The 24,708-nt window shown below is 36.5% G+C and overlaps 1 protein-coding gene across 1 annotated transcript in view; it reads left to right on the top strand.

Moving 5' to 3' along the window:
* Nucleotides 1-24,708, top strand: part of CNTN4 (contactin 4) — a 434,888-nt gene that overhangs the window by 278,615 nt on the left and 131,565 nt on the right. The window contains exons 8-9 of the mRNA XM_045530432.1: nt 10,503-10,639; nt 12,258-12,387. Of these exons, the coding sequence (XP_045386388.1) occupies nt 10,503-10,639; nt 12,258-12,387 (267 nt within the window). The remainder of the gene's footprint in view (nt 1-10,502; nt 10,640-12,257; nt 12,388-24,708) is intronic.

Raw genomic sequence — 24,708 nt, 5'->3', positions numbered from 1 at the left:
TCACTCTTTTTGGTCTGGGTTTTCCCAGTACTGTATTCCTAATATCCAGCTGCCTAGACCTCCAATTTAAATGAATTACTATAATTAAAATCACTGTGTAGATCACAAAAGGGGAGAAAGCAGCCCCAGTCACTTATCCATGAACATTCTGTCTTTGATGACAAGACAATTTCTTACAACATTAATATGTGCTATGCTCAGGGATTATAAACCATGGGTTTGAGTTTAGAAACCTGCTTCTCTCTCTTTTTTTTTTTTTGGTTCCAAGTTGTCGCATTCCATTCATCAACTCTCCACTTCAACAACCACAGGTATGCTAACTCTGCTAACTCCTATTCAGGCTTGACAAAATGGAAATTTTTTTCTTCTTGCTCTAAAACCATTTTACCTTCTTCAAAAGGCCTGCTGGGCATGATTCCATTGCCCCTACCTTCCACGTGTCTGAATAATAGAAGCTGCTATGTTCCCACTGTGTCCGTGTCTCTAGGTTAGCAGGTGTTACCCCTGTGGGGTATGTATGAAGAATGGAAGCGGGTTCAGACAGAAAATATTTTGACTCTACCACGTCTTCCCAATTTACTTTTGCCATAACATATACTTGGCCAGAATGGTCTAGTTTTAATCTATTCTTTGAGTCTTTTTTCTTTGGCATGAAAAACTTCCTAAAAGTTGATCTATTTTTAGACATTGATGCTATGGATCTTTGTTACTAAAGGTAGAAATTTTCCAAAATGCCTTTATATATTATCCATTTGTTCAACAAATATTTTTTCATTGCCTACATGTGGGAGGCACTGTTCGGCACTAGGGCTACAAGACAAAAATCCCTGCCCTCAAGGACCTAAGATTTTAGTGGAAGTTAACAGACTATATACTAGTAACCAAATAAATGAACTAGAATATTTCAATTGTGGTAAAATTTATAAAGAAAACAAGTAGGTTGATATTATAGAAAGTAGCTGAAAGCATGAGAAAGACTTCATATGATAAGGTGGTCACAAGGGAAAACTTATCTGAGAATTGCCCTTTGAGCTGAAACCTGAAGGATGAAAATGGGCCAGGATTTCAAGGGGAAGTATATTCCTGGCAGAAGGTAAGGAATTGCAAACGTCCTGGGGCAGAAAACCACTTGACATGCTTGAGATGCAGCCAGAAAGTCAGTGTAACTAAATCATAGTCAGCAAGGGGACAAAGGTTTGGTATACAAGGAGGTGACAGACTGTGTAGTATCTTGTTATCCAGGCAGAGAGTTTAGGTTTTAATCTGAGTATAATGGGAAGCCATTAGAGGATTTCAAGAAGGGGTGTGAGTCTATTTGATTCATGCTTTTAAAAGATCACTCTGGTAAATAGATGATTGGAAACCAAGAACAAAAGCAGGGCACCAGCTAGGAGGCCATTGTCAATATCTAGGTGAGAGATGTTGGTAGCTAGGACTCAAGGTAGGAAAAGAAATGGAGAGCCTTGAGATATATTTTGGAGTTAGAGTCAATAGGACATTCCATTTCACTTCTACAACTGCCTAGTTTATGGATATCGAAACTTATTCCCAAAGAAATTAAAGTAACTGATTTAAGTTTACACAGTAAGAAACAGAGCTAGATTCCAAATGCTATGTGAGAGGTTCTCAAACTTTGGTGTGCATCAGAATAAATTGGAAGTCCCATGAAAATACAGAATGCTGTGCCTTATCCCAATAGGTTTTGATTTAGTAGGTCCAGAGTGGGACCCAAGGATATGCATTTCTATTATATTTCCAAGTAATACTGATGCTGCTTTCTGACAACCACATTGTGAGAACCATTGTTCTATGCTTAGGTTGTTTCCAAGTGTATAGTGAAGCTGAAGTTTAAATTACATGCAAGGGAAGGTGTCCCTAGTACTCTGGAAAGCTAACAGGTTGCTGTCTCATCAGGCATTGTAGCCAGTCTACACAGCCAAGTAGAATGAGAGTGCTAAGGCAATTACATTTGAAGAAAGAAAAGGGAAGAACAAAATGAATTTAATTCACTTGATAATTATTCATCTTTCCACTTCATTGTGTCTATATATTCACTTCCTTTTTGCACAAATAGATGGATAGAATTATAGTCATCATTTGGAAGAATGAAGTATGAACTAAAGGAACCTGATATTTAATACCTTTTGTATAATTTCTTCAATTTGTAACAGGCATTATGAGAGTAAAACCATCTTTATCATTAGGAAATAGGGAATATAATATTTGAGCAACCAATAAGGCTATATTTCACAGAATCCAGTAACACTTGAGCTGGAAGGAACTGTTGGGAATGAGCCTTCGATTTTTACAAATAAAGAGAATAATGACCAGAGACATAAAATAAATTTCCTCAAGGTCATACAATGAGTGGGAATCATAGCTATGACTAGAATTGCTCTTTCTGCTGCACTTCATGTTTTACCTTTCCTGCTAGCATAACATTTTAGTATTGTTAATAGGTAAGGGGAAAAAATAGGTAACAGGGAAAAAAAATTCATCAATTATCCAGATAATCTTTCTGCGTATTTTCACAAACGAAAACATCTGGATGAACAACTGATTTATTCACTTTCTGTTTTCTAAGTTGGTCACCTGATTATTGAGTCCAAAAGAGCTCTTTTCCTCTTCTTCAAATTACATGTAAGACTATATGTCTAGCCCTTGTGTGCTATAGTCCTTTGGCTCTAAAAGGCAAAACTATAGGCTTGATGACACTGCAAATGGTGTTTGAGTATCTCTAAGGTCATCAAGAAGTGAATACAGAAGCATCTTGCAGCACAGCATACTAATTCCCCATGGGTGTGCTAGGTATATGTGATCACTAGATAATATTCAGCCCTGCAAAGAGGCTTAAAGGACAGAGTGACCAAAAAATGAACACAGCAGATAAGGTAATTTCACAGTAGAGCAATAGTCTGCTTAATTGTCCTAGACAGAACTGATACCGATACCCTCCATTCCCCTGAGTGTCCCTTAAGATAAAGTCAACAATTTTTGTTTCTTTCTTTCATTTGATAGTTCTGATAAAGTAGGTTGCTGCAATTTTTCAAGGGGTGCACGCTGAGAACATATTGTACATAGCAGTCACTGGGAATTAATGCAGGAGTGGGGGTGGGGTACAAGGTCCTCACCCCATGAGAAACTTTAAGCCATGAAAGAGTCGTATCAAGGACAACATATGGAAATGCAATTCACGTCTCACTCTCTAGTGCCACAGAAGGCAAAATGTAGCTGTTACATTTTTATCCATCAAGCAATGTTGCTTAAATTTACTTGTGGGAAGTTTTGCTTAAATGAATTCATCTGTCTGAGAATTCGTCTCCTTGTCTAATGCAGGAGTTCTCAGACTGTTGGCTTCAGGGCTCCTTGTTACCCTGAAAAATTAATGAATACCTCAAAGAGTTTTTGTTCATGTGGGTTATATCTACCAATATATATATCATATTGTAAATTAAAGCTGAGACTTTAACTTAGTACTTAATTTATTTTAAAATGACAAAAATATAATCAGTACAGGTTAACACAACTAATATATTTTAAGAAAACTGTTTTCTTAAATGTTTTCCCAAATTAAAAAAAAATAATGAGAAGAGTGGCATTGTTTATGTTTTTGCAATTCTCTTTAATATCTGTTTGAATAGAAGAAAGCAGGATTCTCATATGTGCTTCTGTATTCAGTCTGTCATGATAGGTTGTTTTGGCTGAAGTATATGAAGAAAATCTGGTCTCACACATATATAATTGGAAATAGAGGATATCATGGACTCCCTGAAGAGAGCCTGGGGACCCACAATGGTCCTTAGACTGCACTTTGAGAACCATAGTTCCAAAATAATACACCTATTGCCATTGAAAGTAGGCTTAGACATATTTTTGAGAGCTTCTAGATAGAGAATGGATGTTGGAGCCAAGCGGGCTTGTGTACCAGTCCTAACTGAGCCACTTTCTGAATCTTAACATTAATAACTCTGGGCCTCATCTATAAAATGGGAATAATTCCACTTAACTTGCATATTGTTATGAGGTTTAGAAATGGGACACAGAAAGTGATGCTGATAAGATATTCTATAAATAAGTAGTGTCCATGATTGATTATATTTGGGACTAGAAGTGGATAGAGGAAGGAGAAGGAGATGAATTCAGCCCAGTAAGAGCAGATTCAGAGAAACACTAGGTAGAGGCTGAGTTGAGCTTTAAATAGGAAATGTAAAGAAATTAACCCATTCTTTGTTAGAGTCATAGATTGGTTAATCTGGGTATAATTGAATAAATCAGTCTTACAGCCTTTTTTAAAATGAACATGTTGCTGATTTACAATTGTTTTATTTCATAATTCATTTTATAAAGTTCTGAATTAACTACAGCACCTCTGGGAAGAAAATAGAAAATGTGCACTCTTACAGAAATTGGTTAACAATATATGAATTAAACCAAAACATAAGGAAACAATATAATGGATGGCTCAAAACTGTTATGCTGTTTGTGCCAAATGAACTATACATGCTTAGGAGGATTAAAATTCACAGATCAGGAAGGCTTCATGGAGGAGGTGGTACTGCAGAGTAAAAAACTGGTTAGGGGACAGAGGGCAGGGGGACTTTCCAAAAAGACAAGATGGTACGAAAAAGATATGGGGGTAGGATCTGGCTTATTGGAGTGGAGGACAAAGACCCACTATTTGATAGGAGGTGTGGGTTTACTGGGCATAGTTGGAGAGAGATTAGGTGAGAACTGACGCCAGAGGACTTTCAATATTTGCCTAAAGATATGAAATAACAGTAATGGTCTCCACATTTGTCTACCATGCACAGCATGCAAAGCACATTCACAAATCTCACCCATTATCTCATACACAGATTACTTTCTACAGTTATATTTCTTTTATGTATTGATGAATACCCATTATTAGAAATATGCCTGCTATGGGTTACCTTCTAGTGCATCTTCATGTACTTGGCTTTTGTATTCGGTCCAGAGTTTATCATTGTTACCTGCAAACAGATTGGCCTGGTGGCATCTACTTTCAGTTGTAACTTATGTAGAGAAGAGAACATAAATAAGAATATCTGAATAAAGCAAAAGTTAACAGCAAAACCAGGAGAGCCATGAATCCAGTTGGTTCGAGAGGCAATCTAAATGCAAAAGGCTTCACATGCTACAGTCAGAAGGAACTGTAGACATCATCAAGTTCAACCTTCCCTCAATTCAAAGGAGAAAACATAGGCGTTCGATGTCCAGACTCCATTTCCAAAGCTCTTCTTACAAAAATGCAAGATATCCGCATCAGTGTAGCATTTTTCAAAGGGTGTGTATATTTAGTCCTGGAGTTACTTTTTTTTTACATGAAATGTTTAATATTTAAAACAAAGCGAGGCTGCTCTAATCCAAGGTGGTACATTCCAAGAACTCTCAGGGCTTTGTGGAGTGCAGTTGGAAAAGCCCTGTGAGGATCATGCTTGGTGTTATATAGGGAATGGTTGAAAGAAGTCTGAGGAGTGGAGAAAGGGCCGAACAAAGATGTACGTTGGGCCCTATTCTGGAATGCAACATGAGTATTACTTGTAAGGCTAGGCCTGCTTTTCAGTGACTTCTGCAACCTGGAAGTCAGGAATTTATGAGAAGACTAGTAATAAACTGGAAAACTCTCTACAGTAACGTTAGAAAATGAGTAGTTCTAGTCCCAATACGGGGGACATTGGATTTGAGGTAAATTGAGAATATCTTGATGATTCTATCAATAGTATAAGAATCCCAAGCTTGAGATAAAGATTTGGGAAGCATACGTGGTAAACTTAAGCCAAGTAATTATCTTCAGGCTCATAAAGTCCACTGTCATTGAAATTCTTAAGCAATGTTAAAAAAACTTCTGTGTTCCCTGGAGATGATTCATCTTCTCCAAGATTGTATAAGCAAGCAAAAAGTAATTGCAGATGTCTACAGGTCATCTTTGTAATAGTAATTTAAAGGTTTTTAGCAATCCTATCCTTTCTTTTAGATTTTTAAATTTCTAAGGTTGAAAGCCCAAGTTGGCATTTCTTTCTATTAGACATTTCTGTTTTCAGAAAATTAGAGAGCCAGATACCCCTGAGAATTGTTTGACCCAGTGAGTTCAAATTATATCTGCCTACAGTATAAATTATTATTGGATAAGACACTTGCACAATTCCAGTGGCTGGAATGCACAAGCATTGATTTAGGTCATTTCTGGCAGCTATTGAACAAAAGATTGAGATGAAGAGATTGTTCATTTTTCCAAGAGACAGTGTCCCAGGGTCAAAGCCCAGCACAACCATTTAACCTTTTATTTGAATTTGTAGCTTGAGAACAAGACTTAGGGATTCTTTTTTTTTTTCTTCTTATTTCAGCATATTGTGGGGGTGCAAAAGTTTAGGTTACATATATTGCCCTTGCCCCCCCATCCCCCTGAATCAGAGCTTCAAACGTGTCTATCCCCTAGACAGTGCACATCACACTCATTATGTATGTATACACCCATCCCCTCCCCCACCCACATCTGCCCCACACCTGATCAATGCTATTCCTAAATGTGCTCTTAGGTGATGATCAGTGAAACCAATTTGATGGTGAGTACATGTGGTGCTTATTTTTCCATTCTTGGGATACTTCACTTAGTAGAATGGGTTCCAACTCTTTCCAGGAAAATACAAGAAGTGCTATATCACCATTGTTTCTTATAGCTGAGTAGTACTCCATGGTATACATATACCACATTTTATTAATCTACTCATGTATTGATGGGCACTTGGGTTGTTTCCACATCTTCTCAATTGTGAATTGTGCTGCTATAAACATTCAGGTGCAGACATTATAGAATGTCTTTTGTTCTTTTGGGTAGATGCCCAATAATGGGATTGCTGGATCAAATGGTAGGTCTACTTGTATCTGTTTAAGGTATCTCTATATTGATTTCCACACAGGTTGCACTAGTTTGCAGTCCCACCAGCAGTTTATGAGTGTTCCTATCTCTCCTCATCCACAACAACATTTGTTGTTATGGGACTTTTTGATAAAGGCCATTCTCACTGGAGTTCTTAGAGGAGAAATTTTTCTATTTCAATCTTTGAAAGAATATGAAAGTCCAAAACAGATGGTTCTGTTTCAACATATGAATTGTTTAGTTCTGTTTAATATGTGGAATCTACATATATTACAAAAAAGGCATTTAGAAATGCCTTCTGAAATAATGGTGCTGAACCAACCTGTTAAGGCCTTCCTGTGAGCTAGTACACATTGAGTATCCCTTATCTAAAATGCTTGAGACCAGAGTGTTTTTGGATTTTGACTTTTTTCAGATTTTAGAGTGTTTACGTATATATAATGAGATATCTTGGGGACAGGGCCCAAGTCTAATATGTGAAATTCATTTATTGTTCATATATACCATATACACATTGCCTGAAGGTAATTTATACAATATTTTTAATACCCTTGTATATAAAACAAAGTTTTGACTGCAACTCATCACATGAGATTAGGTGTGGAATTTTCCATTTGTGACATCATATCAGTGCACAAAAAGTTTTGAATTTTGGATTTTGAATTTTCAGGTTAGGGATACTCAACCTGTATGTAGATATGGACTTGTAAAATATAGTTGAACTTTGATATTAAGTTATAAATACCAGATACCCAGATGCAGTATCAAAAAGGGGGGAGGGGCAAATGGTATTTTCTATAATACACTAAACTATAATGTTTGTGATCGAAGGACTTTGAACTAGGTGACACCAAAACCATATGAAGGTATATGAGCCATTTTCATCAAGGACAGGACTTTATTCTAGTATGAAAAATTCACCCAGTTAGATATGATTCATGCATTCTAAGTCAGTAGGAATGAAACCTTGACTATGGGGGCTTTTGCCCTGTAGATCTGAAATTGGCCTGTTAAAATGAAGACTATCTCATTCTTCACCGTTTATATAATATGATATTCCATTTCTGATCTTCATGGGCCCGTGTCCAGATATTTACTTCAAGAGGAGTATGTTTGTATCATTTCAAATTTGGCTTCTGTGATTTTAATTTTACTTTAAAAACAAAAAGTAAATCACTAAAATCACTTTAAAAAGTGATTCTAATTTTACTTTAAAAACAAAGAAAGATGGCTCACAAACACTGAATTAGTTGTTGATTTCTCCTTGGCCATCGCAAATAACTACCACCGAACATTCTTGCCAAGTACCTTGACCTCCATAACCTTGTTGGAAAAGACAGAAAGAGCCCTCAGGAGTGTTTAATTAATTAGAATTTTGCAAGGTCTTTTCAAAATTCTCTCAAATCCCTCCCTTCCCTGCCCTACCTACTTCTTGAGATTTCAAAGTTTTGCTTCCAGCTTTCTACATTTTTAAAAGAAAGCAATAAGTAAGCCCAAGTGTTACAGGAACTCTATGACATTGAAATCTCTGTGTCTGCATGTGGTTGGATGTTTCCCTTTTGAACTTCAACTTCACATTGCTTCATAAGTTACATTTGCCCTTCGGTTTTTTTTTTTTCCTCGCTCTCTTTTGAAAGTTTGGCTTAGTTGTTAATATTCTACACAGATTTCTGTGGCTTTTCGTGTTTGCTTTGTTTTCATGAACTCTGTAGGGGGTAAATATTCAGCAAGTTGAATGTGCAGTCAGGCACACAACTGCCATTAGCCCTATCAGGGTTACACATGGAATTCTCCAAGCAGAGAACCCTTTTAGCTTGCTTTGCATTAGCAGCAGGGAGACATAGGATAAGGAAGACTCGCAGCTCTTTCAAGGATGTGGGTTATAACCCTTTCTTCAAGTTAATGCTTGTTGATGTTATAGCTTTTTTTTGAAGTTGACCCTTTCGGCCTCCCTTCATATGCAGCAAGGCATCACCCCCATCAGCAGAGGATGTGTGAAATTGTGTCTTGTTCCTTGAAAAACATGAAATTGCTTATAGATGGAAAAAAGAAGAAAGGAGCATTTATTCAAGGGCCTAGAGACCTGTGCTGGTTAAGTGAGTTAACCAGCAGAGTTAAGTGACACGTTGAGTGTCTTTCTACTTTTCTTTATTATTGAGAAGGTGAGATACACAGCGTGGCCTCAATACTAGAAGCTCCCTTTTGAATTAAATTACAGATGATTTGAAGCCTCATTGAATGAAGATATTGAGGTCAAGTCAACTAGAAGACATGTTAAGAATATCAAGTAGCATCTTCTAATTAAATACTGATATCAACTTTGATTATTAGGTTTACATTGGTAGACATTACCCTATAGAAATGCCCTATAAACATAAAATTCCACAATAATAACTATGGTTATCTTCTGCATGACTTTGGGCTAAAAGTCTTCTACCTAAATATATTTATTAATACTGTTATAAGTTAATTGTATGAATTGTGCTGGAGGCAAGATTTGATATTTATGAAGACTCTTTATGGAACATGGAATTACCATTGCCTTTATGCCCATTAAGAACAAGGAAACAAAACATTGACTTCAATCGAAGCACGAAAAATGTAGCATTTGGGTGGTGGAGGTGGTGTACGGCAGTGGGCAATGTGGGAATTAAAGTGCTGCTTTCAATCCCTGTGATAGTCTGTGAGCAGGACTTGATTTCCTAAGAAGGTTTGATAAAACTCAGGACTCACTCAGAGATTTGGGGTTCTGGGGCCAGACTCCTGTGGATAACATTCTATCAAAATGGAATCAATCATTAATAAATAACAATGGTATTCTCAGAGGAGGAAGGAGTCACAAAAGTTAGCTATACAACATGTTGGAGTGAAGTGTACTAGTTAGGGACGGGCTAAGCTATTCTAATAAAGGAGACCCCAAAATCCGGTGGCTTCCATCAAGAGTTTATTTCTCTCTCACATAATCTCTCCAAAAATAGGCAAGTAGGTTTGTGGCTGCTTCGCTCCACAAAGTCATTCCAGGTCCAAGGCTGGGAAGTCAGCATTTCTGTCCCCACAGCTTCCATCTCTGAGCCCAAGGCTGCTCAGTTATCATTGTTTTCCAATCGGTGTAAAGGGGTGAGAGGCTAGAGCAAGTATCTTTGAGAAACCCGGAAGTTGCTCTCACCACTTTCACACACATGCAATTGGCATGAACTTAGTCACCTGGTTACCACTAGCTGCACAGGCATCTGGGAAATGTAGTGGTAGCTGGGAATCCACGAGTCCGGCCAAAAGTGGTGGGGTGGTAGTGGGAGATTTTCCCTACTAAAAGGAAAAAAAGAATAATAGGAGAGGTATAGTTAATTTTGCCCTATGAATAATGATAGCTTTATCCATTCTGCATTTAGTGATTAAAAGGCTATCAACACAAACCACAAAAACTGAGCGCTCAGAGTAGAGTTATAGGCACCCCCTTAAACTTTTACCCAGCCTTGTTATTTGCATAACATCTGGAAAAGGAATTTTATTATAAATGTACTTTTGCCCTTTGATTGCATAGGATGAAAATAGATTGAGCATACGCTGAATGTATGCTTTTTCTTTGCTTTTTGAATTGCTATAGCTCAACCTAATTGGATTCAAAAAATAAATGATATCCACGTGGCCATGGAAGAAAATGTCTTTTGGGAATGTAAAGCAAATGGAAGGCCCAAGCCTACATACAGGTGGCTGAAAAATGGTGAACCACTGCTAACTCGGGTAAGCAAATTGATGGTACTTGTGTCTTAGTATTGACTGTAATGTTTAATGTAGACTTATTGCCATAGAAACAGAAAAATGATGAGTTGTTTCCAAAATAACACACAACAAAATGCCGTTAAATGTGGAAAAAGTGAAAGTGAATACAGTTGATAAACAGAAAGTGTACATAAATCCAGTTCTCCGGCCTTGTTCAGTTAAGTTTCTATTCTAGATCTTTGGTCTTCACGTATTAACATCTGGGGCTTTACAATGGGAAAGTTACCCAGAAGGTCTGGAACATGTAATTCTTCTGAGATACAAAGGAGGGTGCATCCCAGGATCCACCACAAGAGAAAGAGTATTGATACAATGCAGGAATGCCAACCTAAATGCAGTAAGACTCTGACAAACAAATGATGCATGGGCAGAGGTAGAGGCCCTTTGAACAATTGTGTCCGATTTAATTTTTCTTACTGTATTTTCCTACTGAACTTCAAATATTAATTGAAATTAGACATTTCCCCCAGGCCCCAAGTCAGGAGCCCGTCTTTTTCATGTTCAGATTTCCTCCTCCAATCAGCCACCCAGGGGAGAATGCCTGCTCTGAGCAGTGGCCCAGACATGAGTATTCAACAGGAAGAGAAAGGGACCCGTTTCTCCTAACACATCTTGCGTCTCATATACCTTCTCCATTCACTGGAAGGGCTCCTGTGAGTCCGTGATTCTCTCAGCTATGAAAGGCAAACTCAAACAAATTGCCAGCGTGTAGGTGCGCAGGTAACTGGCATTTTCTTCCCTTTGTGTAACATGAGGAAATGTGGATGCCTGGATTTGATCAAAGCCTAATAAAGTGGCCACTCAGCTAAACTGCAAGCCTGCGGTAAACAGAAAACCAGTCCTTCTTTGTATAGGTTCTTTTTCTTTAAATGGTAAGTTTCCTGGAGAGGAGGAGATCCTTTATGATACTTATGAAAACTGATATGCAACTTGAATATCCTCAGGGTGAAAATGAGAAAGATCCCTTGTGCCATACACTAACTTAGCTGCCTTCAGACTGGCTACCAACAAATGGTTCTAGGCTTAAATGACAGAACCGATGACAATAAATTAAGGGAACATTTCATTATTAATACATTTTTGCATTTTTTAGTAAACCTCAACATATATTAAATATTTGCATCTGCTTTATCCAAGAAGATACCAGTCCTATTAACCTTCAAAGTGTCGCCTACTCATAATTTGAGTGTTTTAAATACTCCAAACAGTAAATTTGGTTGTATTTCCAAACCCCCTCCACTCAGTTAGTACACAGCCTTGGAGTAAAAAAGCGTTTTAAATTTCAAATTCTTCTATTTAGAGGGGATATTAATCTGAATGACTTCACTATTAAATCAATGAGAACTCAAGAGAATCCTACAATTTAAATTCCATTTACCAACTGAGGTACCGGTTGTTCCATTTAGCATCTGACCTGCCACAAATTTAGCTGACAGGTAAATAGATCATGTTATGTAAATTGCTTATATGATGGCGATTTTCTTCCCATTAAGCCCCTGTGATATAAGACATAGCAAAATTGCCTTCAGGTCTCCGTTGTCAAAGGTCATTGTTTTTGTGTTCCTCTTTTCTTTCACAGGATAGAATTCAAATCGAACAAGGAACGCTCAACATAACAATAGTGAATCTCTCAGATGCTGGCATGTATCAGTGTGTAGCAGAGAATAAGCATGGAGTTATCTTTTCCAGTGCAGAGCTTAGTGTTATAGGTGAGTCTTTATACTGGCAACAAAAAATAAAAAATAAAAGCTCTTTAAATCACTAAACTAACATGTGCTTTGCCAAGCATAAATATCCAATCCAAGAAAAAGAGTAAAGAAATCTTTGGACCAAAGATATTGCCGGAGAAACAAGTAATGCAGTCCACAAGCAATAAGAAGAGACCACTTTCTAAATCAGCCTCTTCCGATGTTTACAATGGGTAGCACAGTTCCCTTGGCACTCATTTTTATTCTTTTATTGGCTGCACTTCTAAATTGAGCAAAGTTTCTGAAATGCTTTGGGATCTGCCGCTATTGTTCTGATTTGGTGCAAACTGCAGCTTGGAGGGAGTGAGAGCTAAGCTGGTGTGGAGAGGCTGATTTGAACAGCTGATGGAGTGAACCATGTTCTTCCACATCTGTACTTTCCAGACTATACATTAACACATTAACGGTCTTTCCTCCAGCCTCGTCTTTCACCATATTCCACTTCCTCCCTCCTCTTCATCAATGCTGACCCTCGGTTCTGCTTAGTCACCATCCTCCTTCCTCCACAGGCCACTGGCAGGCAGTGTTGCTTCTGCCTGGAATGTTTTTCCTTCCCCTCTTTATTTCTGCAACTCTAATTCTCCATTTCCCAGCCCCACGCTTGGTTCCCCAGAAGGTCATGCCCAGCCCTGTGCCTGGGTCAACTCCTCAACTCCTCCTCTTATAGATTTTTACACTGTCTTTTCCCTCTCCTTTATAACAGATTCCACAGTTACTTTTTACGTTTATTTATGTGAACTTTCTGTCTTTTTCTCCCACTGCACTTTAACTTCTCCGTGATGTCAAGGGTCATATTTGGTTCATCATTTTATTCCCAAGACTTAATGCAGTATTGAATGAAACACATGGTAGGCACTCAATAAATACCAGATGAAAGTAGGGATGAATGCATTAAATGAACGAAGAAGTTGAGAGATTGTTATTATAAAATGGGTTAATGAGTTAAGTAAATAAATAACTGAAAGCATAAGTTGAGTGAATGGACAAATCTATGGGCATTTAAAAAAAGTTCAGGCCATTAACTTGCATTATCGCATAGAAAAATCTTGAATTTATCTATTATAAAAGAAGAAAAGGTGATAATAAAAGCTAAAAACACCAAAACAAATGTAAATGATTTTGGCACGGCCTCCTATTTTAGAGCATCTAAGCAGTAGTTCTCCTTGGTAAGAGCATAATAGAAGGATTATGAATAAGAGAAAAACAGCACACAAAGAGAGCTGATTCACATGCCCTGATAATTTGCCCAATTTCAGAGTTCTGACTGTCTCTTCTGCAGAGCACTCATTAGTGCCTAGCATGTAGATCTTGCATGTATATAAGTAGATGCTCTCAAGTTGAACATACTTCTGCCCTGGGCAAAGTAAAAAAAAAAGAAGGAAATGCTTCCACAACTGCTCTTCTCACCAAGTTCTTTGGCTTGGACCAACATCCCTTCAAAGACAAGGATTTTATGGAGCTACAGGCCTAGGAATGGTTCTGTGCTCTAGGAATAAGCATCCGCTTGGCTTGGCCTATTGTAAACATAACCTTTTTGAAAGTCTAAACCTACTTACCTCCCACACTATAAATGTTGGGCACAATAATTCCAACCTCCTCCAGAACAGGTACGGTGGTTTGACTGTGCCCAGATTTGTTCTGATTATTGATACTTGGAACTGACTCTTTTAGAGTACAATGTACCATGGCAGATTGCTTAGCAGTTTCTTCTGAAAGAAAGAAACTATTCAACTCTATGTAAACTAGTTGGAAGAACAGCTAAAGGTGAGGGAGCGTGGCCTAATGAAATGAATCATACTGTCCTAAAACACCTCTTAGGTGAGTGCTTGCCAGTTTATAAGCCTGGGAACCCCTTTGTAATTTACAAGATTTTATAGGTCCTTTTGTTAAAATAAGAAAATTTGATAGTAGCAAATGACTACAATGAAGTGAGAGAGGCTATTAAATGATTTTTATCCAGAGCCCCTACCCATAGCTAAAAATAACAGAACATGTGTATGTGCGTATGTGTGTGTGTGTGTGTGTGTGTGTGTGTGTGTGCTCCAAAGCCCTCCATTCCCTACCTCCCTAACTAGGGTTCAAGGCCTGTGGAGCTGGGAATCACTGCTCCAACTGTTACCTTAAAAGGTTTATTTCAAATCATTTCTGATTAGAACTAATTCCAAATGAATGCTTGATCTAAGTTTTTTCTTATGTTCCTTGAGGTCAGCAAGCTAGATGTGTTAGTCTGTTTAAGCTGCTATAACAAAAATACCAAAAACTGGGTGGCTTGTGAACAACTTTTATTTCTCACAGTTCTGGAAGCTGAAAGTCTGAGATCAGAGTCCCAGCATGGTCAGGTTCTGGTGAAGGCCTTCTTCCAGGTTGCAGACTGCCGACTTTTTGCTGTGTCCTCACATAGCCGAAGGAGAAAGGGTCTCTCTGGGGCCTTTTTTCACAAGAACAGTAATCCCATTCATAAGGGCTTCACCTTCCTGACTGAATCATCACTTAAATGCCCCACCTCCCGATACCTTGGAGGTTAGCATTTCAACATATTAGGGAAACACAAACATTCAGAGCAGTGAAGATAAGATGAAAATGCCTGAGAAGTTATTTAACCACCCTGATCCCAGCCATGTTTAACATGAGAATAATAAAGGCATGTCAGTAAATGATATAGGCCAAACAAGTTATAAAAATACTAAGGCTTGCAGGAATTGAGGAAAGGGAGTTTTGCTAATGGGCTAGCCTGAACAATTTGGTCTGCTGAGCCTTGAACAATTTGGATTTGGACAAACAGAAAAGAGAACCAAGAATATTCCAGATTAGAATGAAATGGCCTAAAAAAAAGGCTCAAAGTTACAAAATAACTAGGATAATTTCCTGCAAATAGAGAATCCTGAATGTTTTCAAAAATTTTGATTTATTCATGGATGAATGGATAGAGAAAATGTGGTATATATACAGCATGGATTAATATTTAGCCATAAAAAATAAGGAAATCCTGTCATTTACAACAACTTGGATGGACATTATGTTAAGTGAAATAAGCCAGGCACAGAAAGACAAATACCACATGATCTCACTCATATGTGAAATCCAAAAAAGTGATCTCATAGAAGTAGAGAGGAAAGTGGTGGTTACCGGCTGCTGGGGTAGTTGGTGGCAGAAGGGAGGGTTGGGGAGATGTTGGTCAAAGGATACAAAATTTCAGTTAGGAGCAATCAGTGCAAGAGACTTATTGTGCAATATGGTGACTATAGTTAATAATATATTGTATTCTTGAAAAATGCTAAGAGAATGGATATTAAGTGTTCTCACCACAAAAAAATAACTAGGTAAGGTAGTGCATGTGTTAATTAGCTAGATTTAGTCATTCTACAATGTATATACACTTCAGAACATCATGTTGTAAACATTAAATACGTATAATTTTATCTGTCAATTTAAAAAATGAAATAATGAAACTAACTAAATAAATATTTTGATTCAAATACATAAAGCATGTATAGTCAAAGTTTAAACTTGAAAAGGAAAAATGGAAAATTCTTTAAAGACCAATTTTAGATACTCATGAATGACAGGCTTAGAAGTTCTCTCTTTAATATCCCATTATCCCTTCCCGCGAATCGCATTAATATATTCCAAGTGAATTGAAGAGTGCTTGATTATTGAGTGGTGAGTCCCTAGACTCCCTCTTGAGTGAATGAGGAAAAAGAGATCTCTGGCTATTTAAAGATATGCATAAGTTAATATTGGTTAATTTGGGTAAACTCTAATATGACTGTATTCCACAAGTCACTTTGTTCCTTAAAGCAGTTGTCTCCAACCTTTTTGGCATCAGGGACCGTTTTCCTGGAAAACAATTTTTCCACAGACCGGGAAGCAGCAGAGGATGATTTCAGGATGATTCAAGCGCATTACATTTATTGTGTACTTTATTTCTATTATTATTACATTGTAATATATAGTGAAATAATTATACAACTCACCATAGGTTGGGGACCCCTGCCTTAAAGAACAGTAATAGTTTGGCTCTTTTGGGTCAAATAACTAAATTGTTATTACCTGTGTTAGAATCATAAGGAGATTGAATTGAACAAAGAAAGAAAATGGAAATGAGATACTTCAGGATAAGGAAGAAAAACAATATGTTGGTTCCAGCTATTGATCAAATATCAGGAACCCCCAATGCTATAGTGGAGAATCCCTTTAATGCTAGGTAATAGCCCTAAAGTCATGAATAAGAGATGGTTAGGAAGCATATATTTAATAGGCTTTTCCCTTTGCTTTGTTTTATGTGTTCTGTCTGGGTATTTAATGTGTGGGGGACATATCTACATTTAATGGATTGAAACTGCTAAATAATTAATCTGGGTGCTCGGTGATTTACTCACTGGATGGGCAAATGCCATAGAGAGACTTTTACCTTGAGGTCAGTATATTAGTAGACCTGGTTAAGAGTATATCAAATGGAAATGTCCTTGTTTGTGACTGAACTATTGCAACTTATAGTTTGTGATTTCTCAAGACTGCTATTCCCAGACCTCTTCTGTCTTAACCTGTGTTGTGGACGAGGCTCACTTGTGTGATATACTCCCGTGGTCATCTCTGGGGTGCTGCACAATGCCCTGGGTGGTAACCATCATTCCATCCCTCTGAAATTGGAGTGAATAAAGTCTTGTAATCTACTCAAGGAAACTTGAATTTTCCATTAACAAGTAAAAAGTAATGATAACTATGTAACTTAGATATTTTATTGGATTACAAAATAACTTTTTAAATATAATATTTCTATTCATGTTTATTATTTGTGTCCCCTTCATTAGACTATCATATTGGAGATGGGTCTGCTGATTAAAATCCCAAACTTGAAATTTTCTGCGATGCTTCATATGGAATGCTTCTGCCATGTATATAATCACGGGGCACATAGAAAGGCTATCTAAGGTCCCCAAAAACCAAGTCTGAGGCAATTCACTGAAGGAGTGTTCTCTAGGAAAAGCCTGTAAGAAAAAGCATAATGGGGAAGGGGGAGGAACCAAGCAAGGATGAGGTCTTAGGTAAAATCTAGTCTAGGTTTAATCCAGAAGGAGGATTTCTGGAACATAAATTGCACTTCAGAGCCATTCCCACCTTGATGCAAGACTTTTTTAAAATCTATGAGTCAGTTCTTAAACTGGAGGCAGAAGTGGTAGGGATCAAAAATCTTTGATTTTGCAATGGGATGAGCAATCCCTAAGAGAAAGGGGTTCTCCACCTAGTGGTTTTTGAATATGACTTGACTTTACCAGGACTGTATAATGGAATAGAAGTCGCTTCTTCCCTGGGGAAATTATGACTAATGGTTCAGTATCACAGGGATTCTCCTGTCCTGTGTGGTGTAGGACATCTGACCCTGGAAGGACATTCAATATCATCAAGTAACTGATGGTCCAATTAAAGTAAGGTACAGGCTTGAGCAATTTTCTGGTTAATTTGGCATTTATCCAGATGATTGGCTCCTAAATTAGAAAAACATTAAGGCTAAACTAAAAGTTATTTCATAGGGACTTTCACAAGTGCTCATCTGCATCTAAGTCTGATTTCACAACTGCCTCGTTGAGCCAGATTACAAAATAATCAAATGTGCTGAGTGTGATCAGCATCTAATGAGAGAACAAATGCCTTTCTTACCCAGTGTTGTCATCTAGGCAGGAGGTTTACTTAAATTGTCATGAAGAGGGAAGCTATGCACTTGTATCTTAAAATCAAATTTGATATCTTCAGCAAGTTACTGAGTATACGTTTACCAGGAGGAGGAGGTTGCTATTACTCACCTTACTGTGACAACTAACAGAAATTACATGCGAAAGTCTTTTGAAAACCTAAAAGTGTTTGCAGCAATATAAGAAGCTTTTTGCTCTTGTTAACAAGTATCCATATCCAAAACTTGTAATATAGATAGCCACGAAATCACCAGCAAATGCCATTTCTGTGGCTCTCGATTTTTGCTGCAGATTACAATCATCTGGGGAACAATTTAATATCCTGATGCCATGCTATACTCCATATCAACTAGTTCAATCCCTGGGCCTGGGATCCAGGCACTTTTCTTAAAGGTCCCCAGGTGTGGCTCCAATGAACAGCAAAATTTGGGATCTATTGTGCTAATTGATCAGATTTAAAAAGCCACTGAATTTCCCTAACGTGTAGATTTTCAAACTTTATCATGCATCAAAATCATCTAGAGGGCATGTTAAAATATAGATTGCTGAGTGCTACCCCCAGAATCTCTGATATAATAGTTATGGAGTGGGACCTGATAATTTAGATTTTTAACAAGTTTCCAGGTGATGCTGATGGTCCAAGACCACACCTGTAGAACTACTATCCTAAAATAGGAAATCTATTCTACACAGATTTTTTTTAATTGAACATTGTCTACCTATCAAAATAATATGATTTTGGATCAGAACTCTGAATCCAAAATCCTTCTGTATAAGAGAAGCATCAGATATCAGAGATTCCAACCATGGCTGAAGGCCCCATTTCACCAAGGCAGTTGGTAGGAATAAGGTACAAAGAGTGACTTTATAGACTACCATATGAGGATTGAGCTAAGGTGTTGCATAGTGTGACTCTGGTAGCTTAAAGCCAGCAGAGGGGAGACATTAAAAGCTGAGAGATAAATATTATGACAATTCCTTATGTCAGTTTCCCCAAAGAAATGCTGTCAGTGAGTTAGAGTTTAAAATATAACTCAAGAACAGCCCAAGGCATGACTGAGCAGTAAAACCATAAACTGTCCTATAACCAAAGTCTCAAAGTCTTCTATAAAACTACTTTGAGGGATTATCCATATTGAAATCTATAGTCCTTTACATAAAGAGATTTCTGATAAATTCCTCTTAAAATGTAGAACTTTTCTTTTAAAAGAAGACAAGTTTGAGTCTTCTAACAAAGAAGCAAAGTCAACCAGTAAGAAATATGTTCTTTTTTCTCTGTCCTTCCGTATTGTCCTATTTGCTTTGGCTTCCAAAAATCCAGGACTAATTTAACTTTTTTATACTAATTTTAGTGATATTGTTTCCTACTCTTCTGTTTGACTTCAGTCATATTTTAAATGTACTTATTATATTTTATCTTTCACCACTATCCACCTCAAGTCTCTCTGAATTCATGAATAAATAAATGAATTAAATGAAGTAACTATGATTTTGCTATCCAATATCTTATGGCAAAAAGTTGAGTACAGTTTGGTAGGCTGATCTAGCGAGTACTAGAATTGATGTTCAAGAAGCTTTAGTAGTGGAGAGTGATGTCAGCAAGATAGACATAGGAAGCCCCAGATCCTCTTTCTCCAATGGAAACACAGACTTGACAACAATACACAGACCAATTATGGTTGGGAGAAATCCAGAGACCCACTTAAGAGGTTTCTGCACTCCAGTCAAGTGTGAAGCTAACCACATCCAAGCACTGTAGGAAAATTTATGATACCAGCTCACTTTAGCATAGCATGGAGCCATCAGGAGAAAATTCCCAACATCTGACTTTATGCCAGGGAGGGAAAGAGAAAAGTGCAAGGTACATCTAAAATTTTGACTTTTTGTGGGGTCTGCTCAAGGGAGTGATTTCTGTTTTGCCTGAATCAAGGGTTGACAGGAACCACTGAGAACAAAGGCTATCAACTTGGCTTGGTCTGATATCAGAGTTGGCTGATATCACAGGCACTAGGGGGAGCTCTAATACCTCTAGAAGAAGATCTAGTGCTTGTCCCAGCTCTAGAGTCCACAGTACCTCATAAGGACATTAAGGAAAGCTCCTGAGTAGAATCTGGAAATCTTCTTCAGTTAAGAGATTACACACAAAATCCCAGAGGGTACGCATCCCCAGAAAAGGCTTGAGAGGTCTCCAGAATCTCTAGCTGGGCTGAATGGTGAAAGTCCTCCCAGATTGCAAGACTGAAAGAGGTATCTGATTTTTCAAATGCCAAAGTCCCAACAGAAGATAACAAGTCACACAGAAACAGAAAAACATGGCTTAATCAAAGGAACAAATTAAATCTCCAGAAACAAACTCTAAAGAAACAGAGATAGATGAATTACCAGATACAGAATTCCAATTACTCATCAAAAAGGTGCTCAATGAATTGAAAGGATGCATAGATGGATAAGTAAACAAAATCAGGAAAACAATACATGAACAAAATGAGAATATCAACAAAGATAGAAGATAAAGAAGAAGCTAAAGAAATTCTGAACCTGAAGAATACAATAACTTTTAAATCTGGTATAGATGTAAAAACTCTGGAATAGAGTTTTTATATGAGATTAAAGTTAAGTTGTTAGTTTGAAATGGATTATTATAACTTTAAGATATGTCATATAATTGCAATGATTATGACAAAGATAATATCTATAGAATATACTCAAAGAGAAGTAAACAAGGAATCAAAATATGTCACTAAAAAAATCAAGGAAACACAAAAGAAAGCAGAAATAGGGGAAAGGAGGGACACAAAAGCTACAAGACATACAGAAAAGATAGGAAAAATGGCGATATAAAGTTCTTCCCTATCAGTAATTACTTTAAATATAAATGAATTAAATACTTCAATTAAAAGACATAAGCTGACTGAATGAGTTTAAAAAAAAAAACAAGATTCAACTATATGCTGTCTGTATAAGATTTACTTTACATCTAAGAACACACATAAGCTAAACATAAAAAAAAAAAAAATGAAAGAAGACTTCCCATGCAACCAGAACCTAAAAAGAGCAAGAGTGACTATATTTATATCAGGCAAAATAGACTTTAAGAAAAAAAACTGTCACAAAGACAAAGAAAGACATTATATAATGATAAAAGGGTAGATTCACCACAAAGATATAACAATTAGACATATATGTGCATCTAACATTATAGCTCCCAAATATAAGAAACAAACATTGACAGAACTGAAGAGAGAAACAGACAGCAACACAATAATAGTAGGAAACTTCAATACCCCATTCTCTACTGTGGATGGAACAATCAAACAAAAGATCAATAAGGAAACAGAAGACACAAACAGCACTATAGACCAATTGGACATAACAGGCACATACATAGAACTACATCCTACAACAGAAGAATATGCACTCTACTCAAACACACATGGAACATTCTCCAAGACAAACCACATGTTAGAATATAAACAAATCTAACAGATTTAAGAAAATTGAAATCATACATAGTATCCTCTCTTACCATAATAGAGTGAAATTAGAAATCAATAACAGATGGAAGCAGGAAATCCCAAAACATGTGAAAATTAAACAACTCATTCTTAAACAACTAATGAGTCAAACAGGAAATCACAAGGGAATTTAGAAAATATTAGGAAACAATTAAAATGAAAACACAGCATACCAAAACTTACAGATGCAGAAAAAGTAGTACTAAGAGGAAAATTAATAAATGCCTATTTTTTTTTAAAAAAAGGAAGATGTCAAATCAAAATTCTAACTTTGTACCTGAAGGAACTATAAAAAGAATAAGCAAAACCAAAAACAGCAGAAATAAAAAAATAATAATGATTAGGGCAGAGATAAATTAAATATAGACTAGAAAAATAAAAAAAAATAGTGAAACCAATAGTTAATTTTTTGCAAAGATCAAGAAAATTGACAAACTCTTGGATAGACTAAGAAAAAAGAGGGAAGACTCAAATAAATAAAATCAGAAATGAAAGAAGAGACATAACAACTGATGACACAGAAATAAAAAGGCTAGTAAGAGGCTACTATAAACAATTATACACCAGAAAATTGAATAACCTAGAAAAAACAGATAAATTGCTGGAAACATAACAACTGCTCAAGACTGAGTCATGAAGAAATAGAAAACCTGAATAGACTTATCACTAGTAAAAAGACTAACAGAGTAATTTAAGTGTCCCAACAAAGAAAAGGCCAGAAACAGATGCTTCACTGGAGATTTCTATAAAATGTTTACAGAAGAACTAACACCAATATTCCTCAAACTTTCTGAAGAACCGAAGAATAGGGAACACATCCAAATTCATTTTCTGAGCTCAGCATTATTCCAATACCAAAAGCATACAAAGATACAAGAAAACTACAGACCAATATTCCTGATGAATATTGATGCAAAAATACTCAAGGAAATAGTAGCATACTGAATTCAGCAGCACGTTAAAATGATTATGCACCATGACAAATTGGGATTACAGCTGGAATGCAAAGATGGTTTAACATATTAAAAATACACCACATTAACAGAATGAAGGACAAAAAGCACATGATCATTTCAATTGATAAAAAAGCACTTGTCAGAATTCAACATCCTTTCAACTAATAGAAGGAAATAACCTAAACATAATAAAAGCTATATATGAAAAGGCCACAGCTAACGTACTTAATCATGAAAAACTGAAAGCTTTTCCTTTAAGATCAGAAGCAAGGAAAGAATTCCCACTCTCACTACTACTGTTTAACCAGGAAGTCCTAGACAAGGCAATTAGACAAGAAAAAGAAATGAAAGACATACAAATTATAAAGGAAAGAAGCAAAATTCTCTCTGTTTGCAGATGATATGATCTTATATGTAGAAAACCCTAGAGTATCTATGGAAAAACCTGTTAAAACTAATGAACAATTTCAGTAAAGTTGTAGGATACAAAATCAACACACAAAATAAGTAGCATTTCTATAAACTAACAATGACCAATCTGAAAAGTGAATTAAGAAAACAATCCCATTTACGATACCATCTAAAATAATAAAATTTAGTAATAAACTTAACCAAGGAGACAAAGACTTGTACACTGAAAACTACAAAACATTGCTATAATAAGCCAAAAAATATAAATAAAAAGATATTGTATATTTGTGGGTAAGATTTTAACTTAATATTGTTCAAATGTCCATTCTACCCAAAGCAACCTACAGATTCAATGCAATTCTCATTAAAATCTCAATGGCGTTTTTTTTGTTTTGCAGAGATAGAAAAAAAATTCCAAAATTCACACAGAATCTCAAGGGATTCACAAATAGCCAAACAATCTTGAGAAAAGAAGAACAAAGTCGTAGGTCTAACATTTCCTGATTTCAAAACACAGCAACAGTAATTAAGACAATTAGCTACTGACATAAAGGTAAATATATAGACCAATAGAACCAAAGAGAGTGTTCAGAAATAAATATTGGTGTCTATGGCCAAATGATTATCAACAATTATGCCAAAACTATATACTGGTGAAAAGACAGTCTTTTCAACAAATGTTGGGGAAACTGGGTTTTCACATGCAAAAGAATGAAGTTGGGCCCTTACCTTACACCATATATAAAAACTGGTGCAAAACAGATTAAAGACCTAAACATAAAACATAAAACTGTAAACTCCTAAAAGGAAACATAGCTTCAAGACATTGGATTTAGCAATCATTTCTTAGATATGACACCAAAAGTATAAGCAACAAAACCAAAAATAGACAAGACTACATCAAACTAAAAAACTTCCATGCACTATCTACAAACCATATATCTGATAAGGGGTTAATATCCAGAATATACAAAGAACTCCTACAACTCAACAAGAACAAAAAATAAGTAACCCAATTAAAAAATAGACAAAGGACTTGAATAGACATTTCTCCAAACAAAATATACAAATGGCCAATAAGCAAATGAAAAGATGCTTATTCGCTAATCTGTAGGGAAATACAAATCAAAACCACGATGAGATCTCACACTGGATATGATGTCCACTATAAAAACACCATCACCACCAACAACAACAACAACAATAACAGAAAACAGCAAGTGCTAGTAAGGATGTAGAGAAATTAGAACCCTTGTAATCTACTGAAATAGCTCAGTTGGGAGAGAACTAAACTGAAGAAATTAGAACCCTGTACCCGGTTGGTATGAATGTATAATGGTTACTTACAGTCATTATGGAAAACACAACATTGTCTTTTTTGCTCAGAAAATTAAAAACAGAATTATCACACAATCCATCAATCCTACTCTTTGGTGTATATCCAAAATAATTGAAAACTGCATCTAAAGAGATATTTGCACACCTTTGTTCATTGCAGCATAATTCTCAATAAGCCCAGGGGCAAAAACTATCTAAATGTCCATGGATGGATTAATTGGTAAAGAAAATGTGGTATATACATACTACAGAATATTATTTAAAAGAAAAATTAGATGAGTATATGAGGATGGTTTTATATTTGGATTTTCTGTTCTGTTCCACTGGTCAGTGTCCCTGCACTTGTGCTAATACCAGGCAGTTTAAGAACCA

Source organism: Lemur catta, chromosome 18 (assembly GCF_020740605.2).
Source record: "Lemur catta isolate mLemCat1 chromosome 18, mLemCat1.pri, whole genome shotgun sequence".
Classification (NCBI taxonomy): domain Eukaryota; kingdom Metazoa; phylum Chordata; class Mammalia; order Primates; family Lemuridae; genus Lemur; species Lemur catta.
Note: the sequence above shows the minus strand (reverse complement) of the source record. Positions and strands in the feature narration are given on the sequence as shown.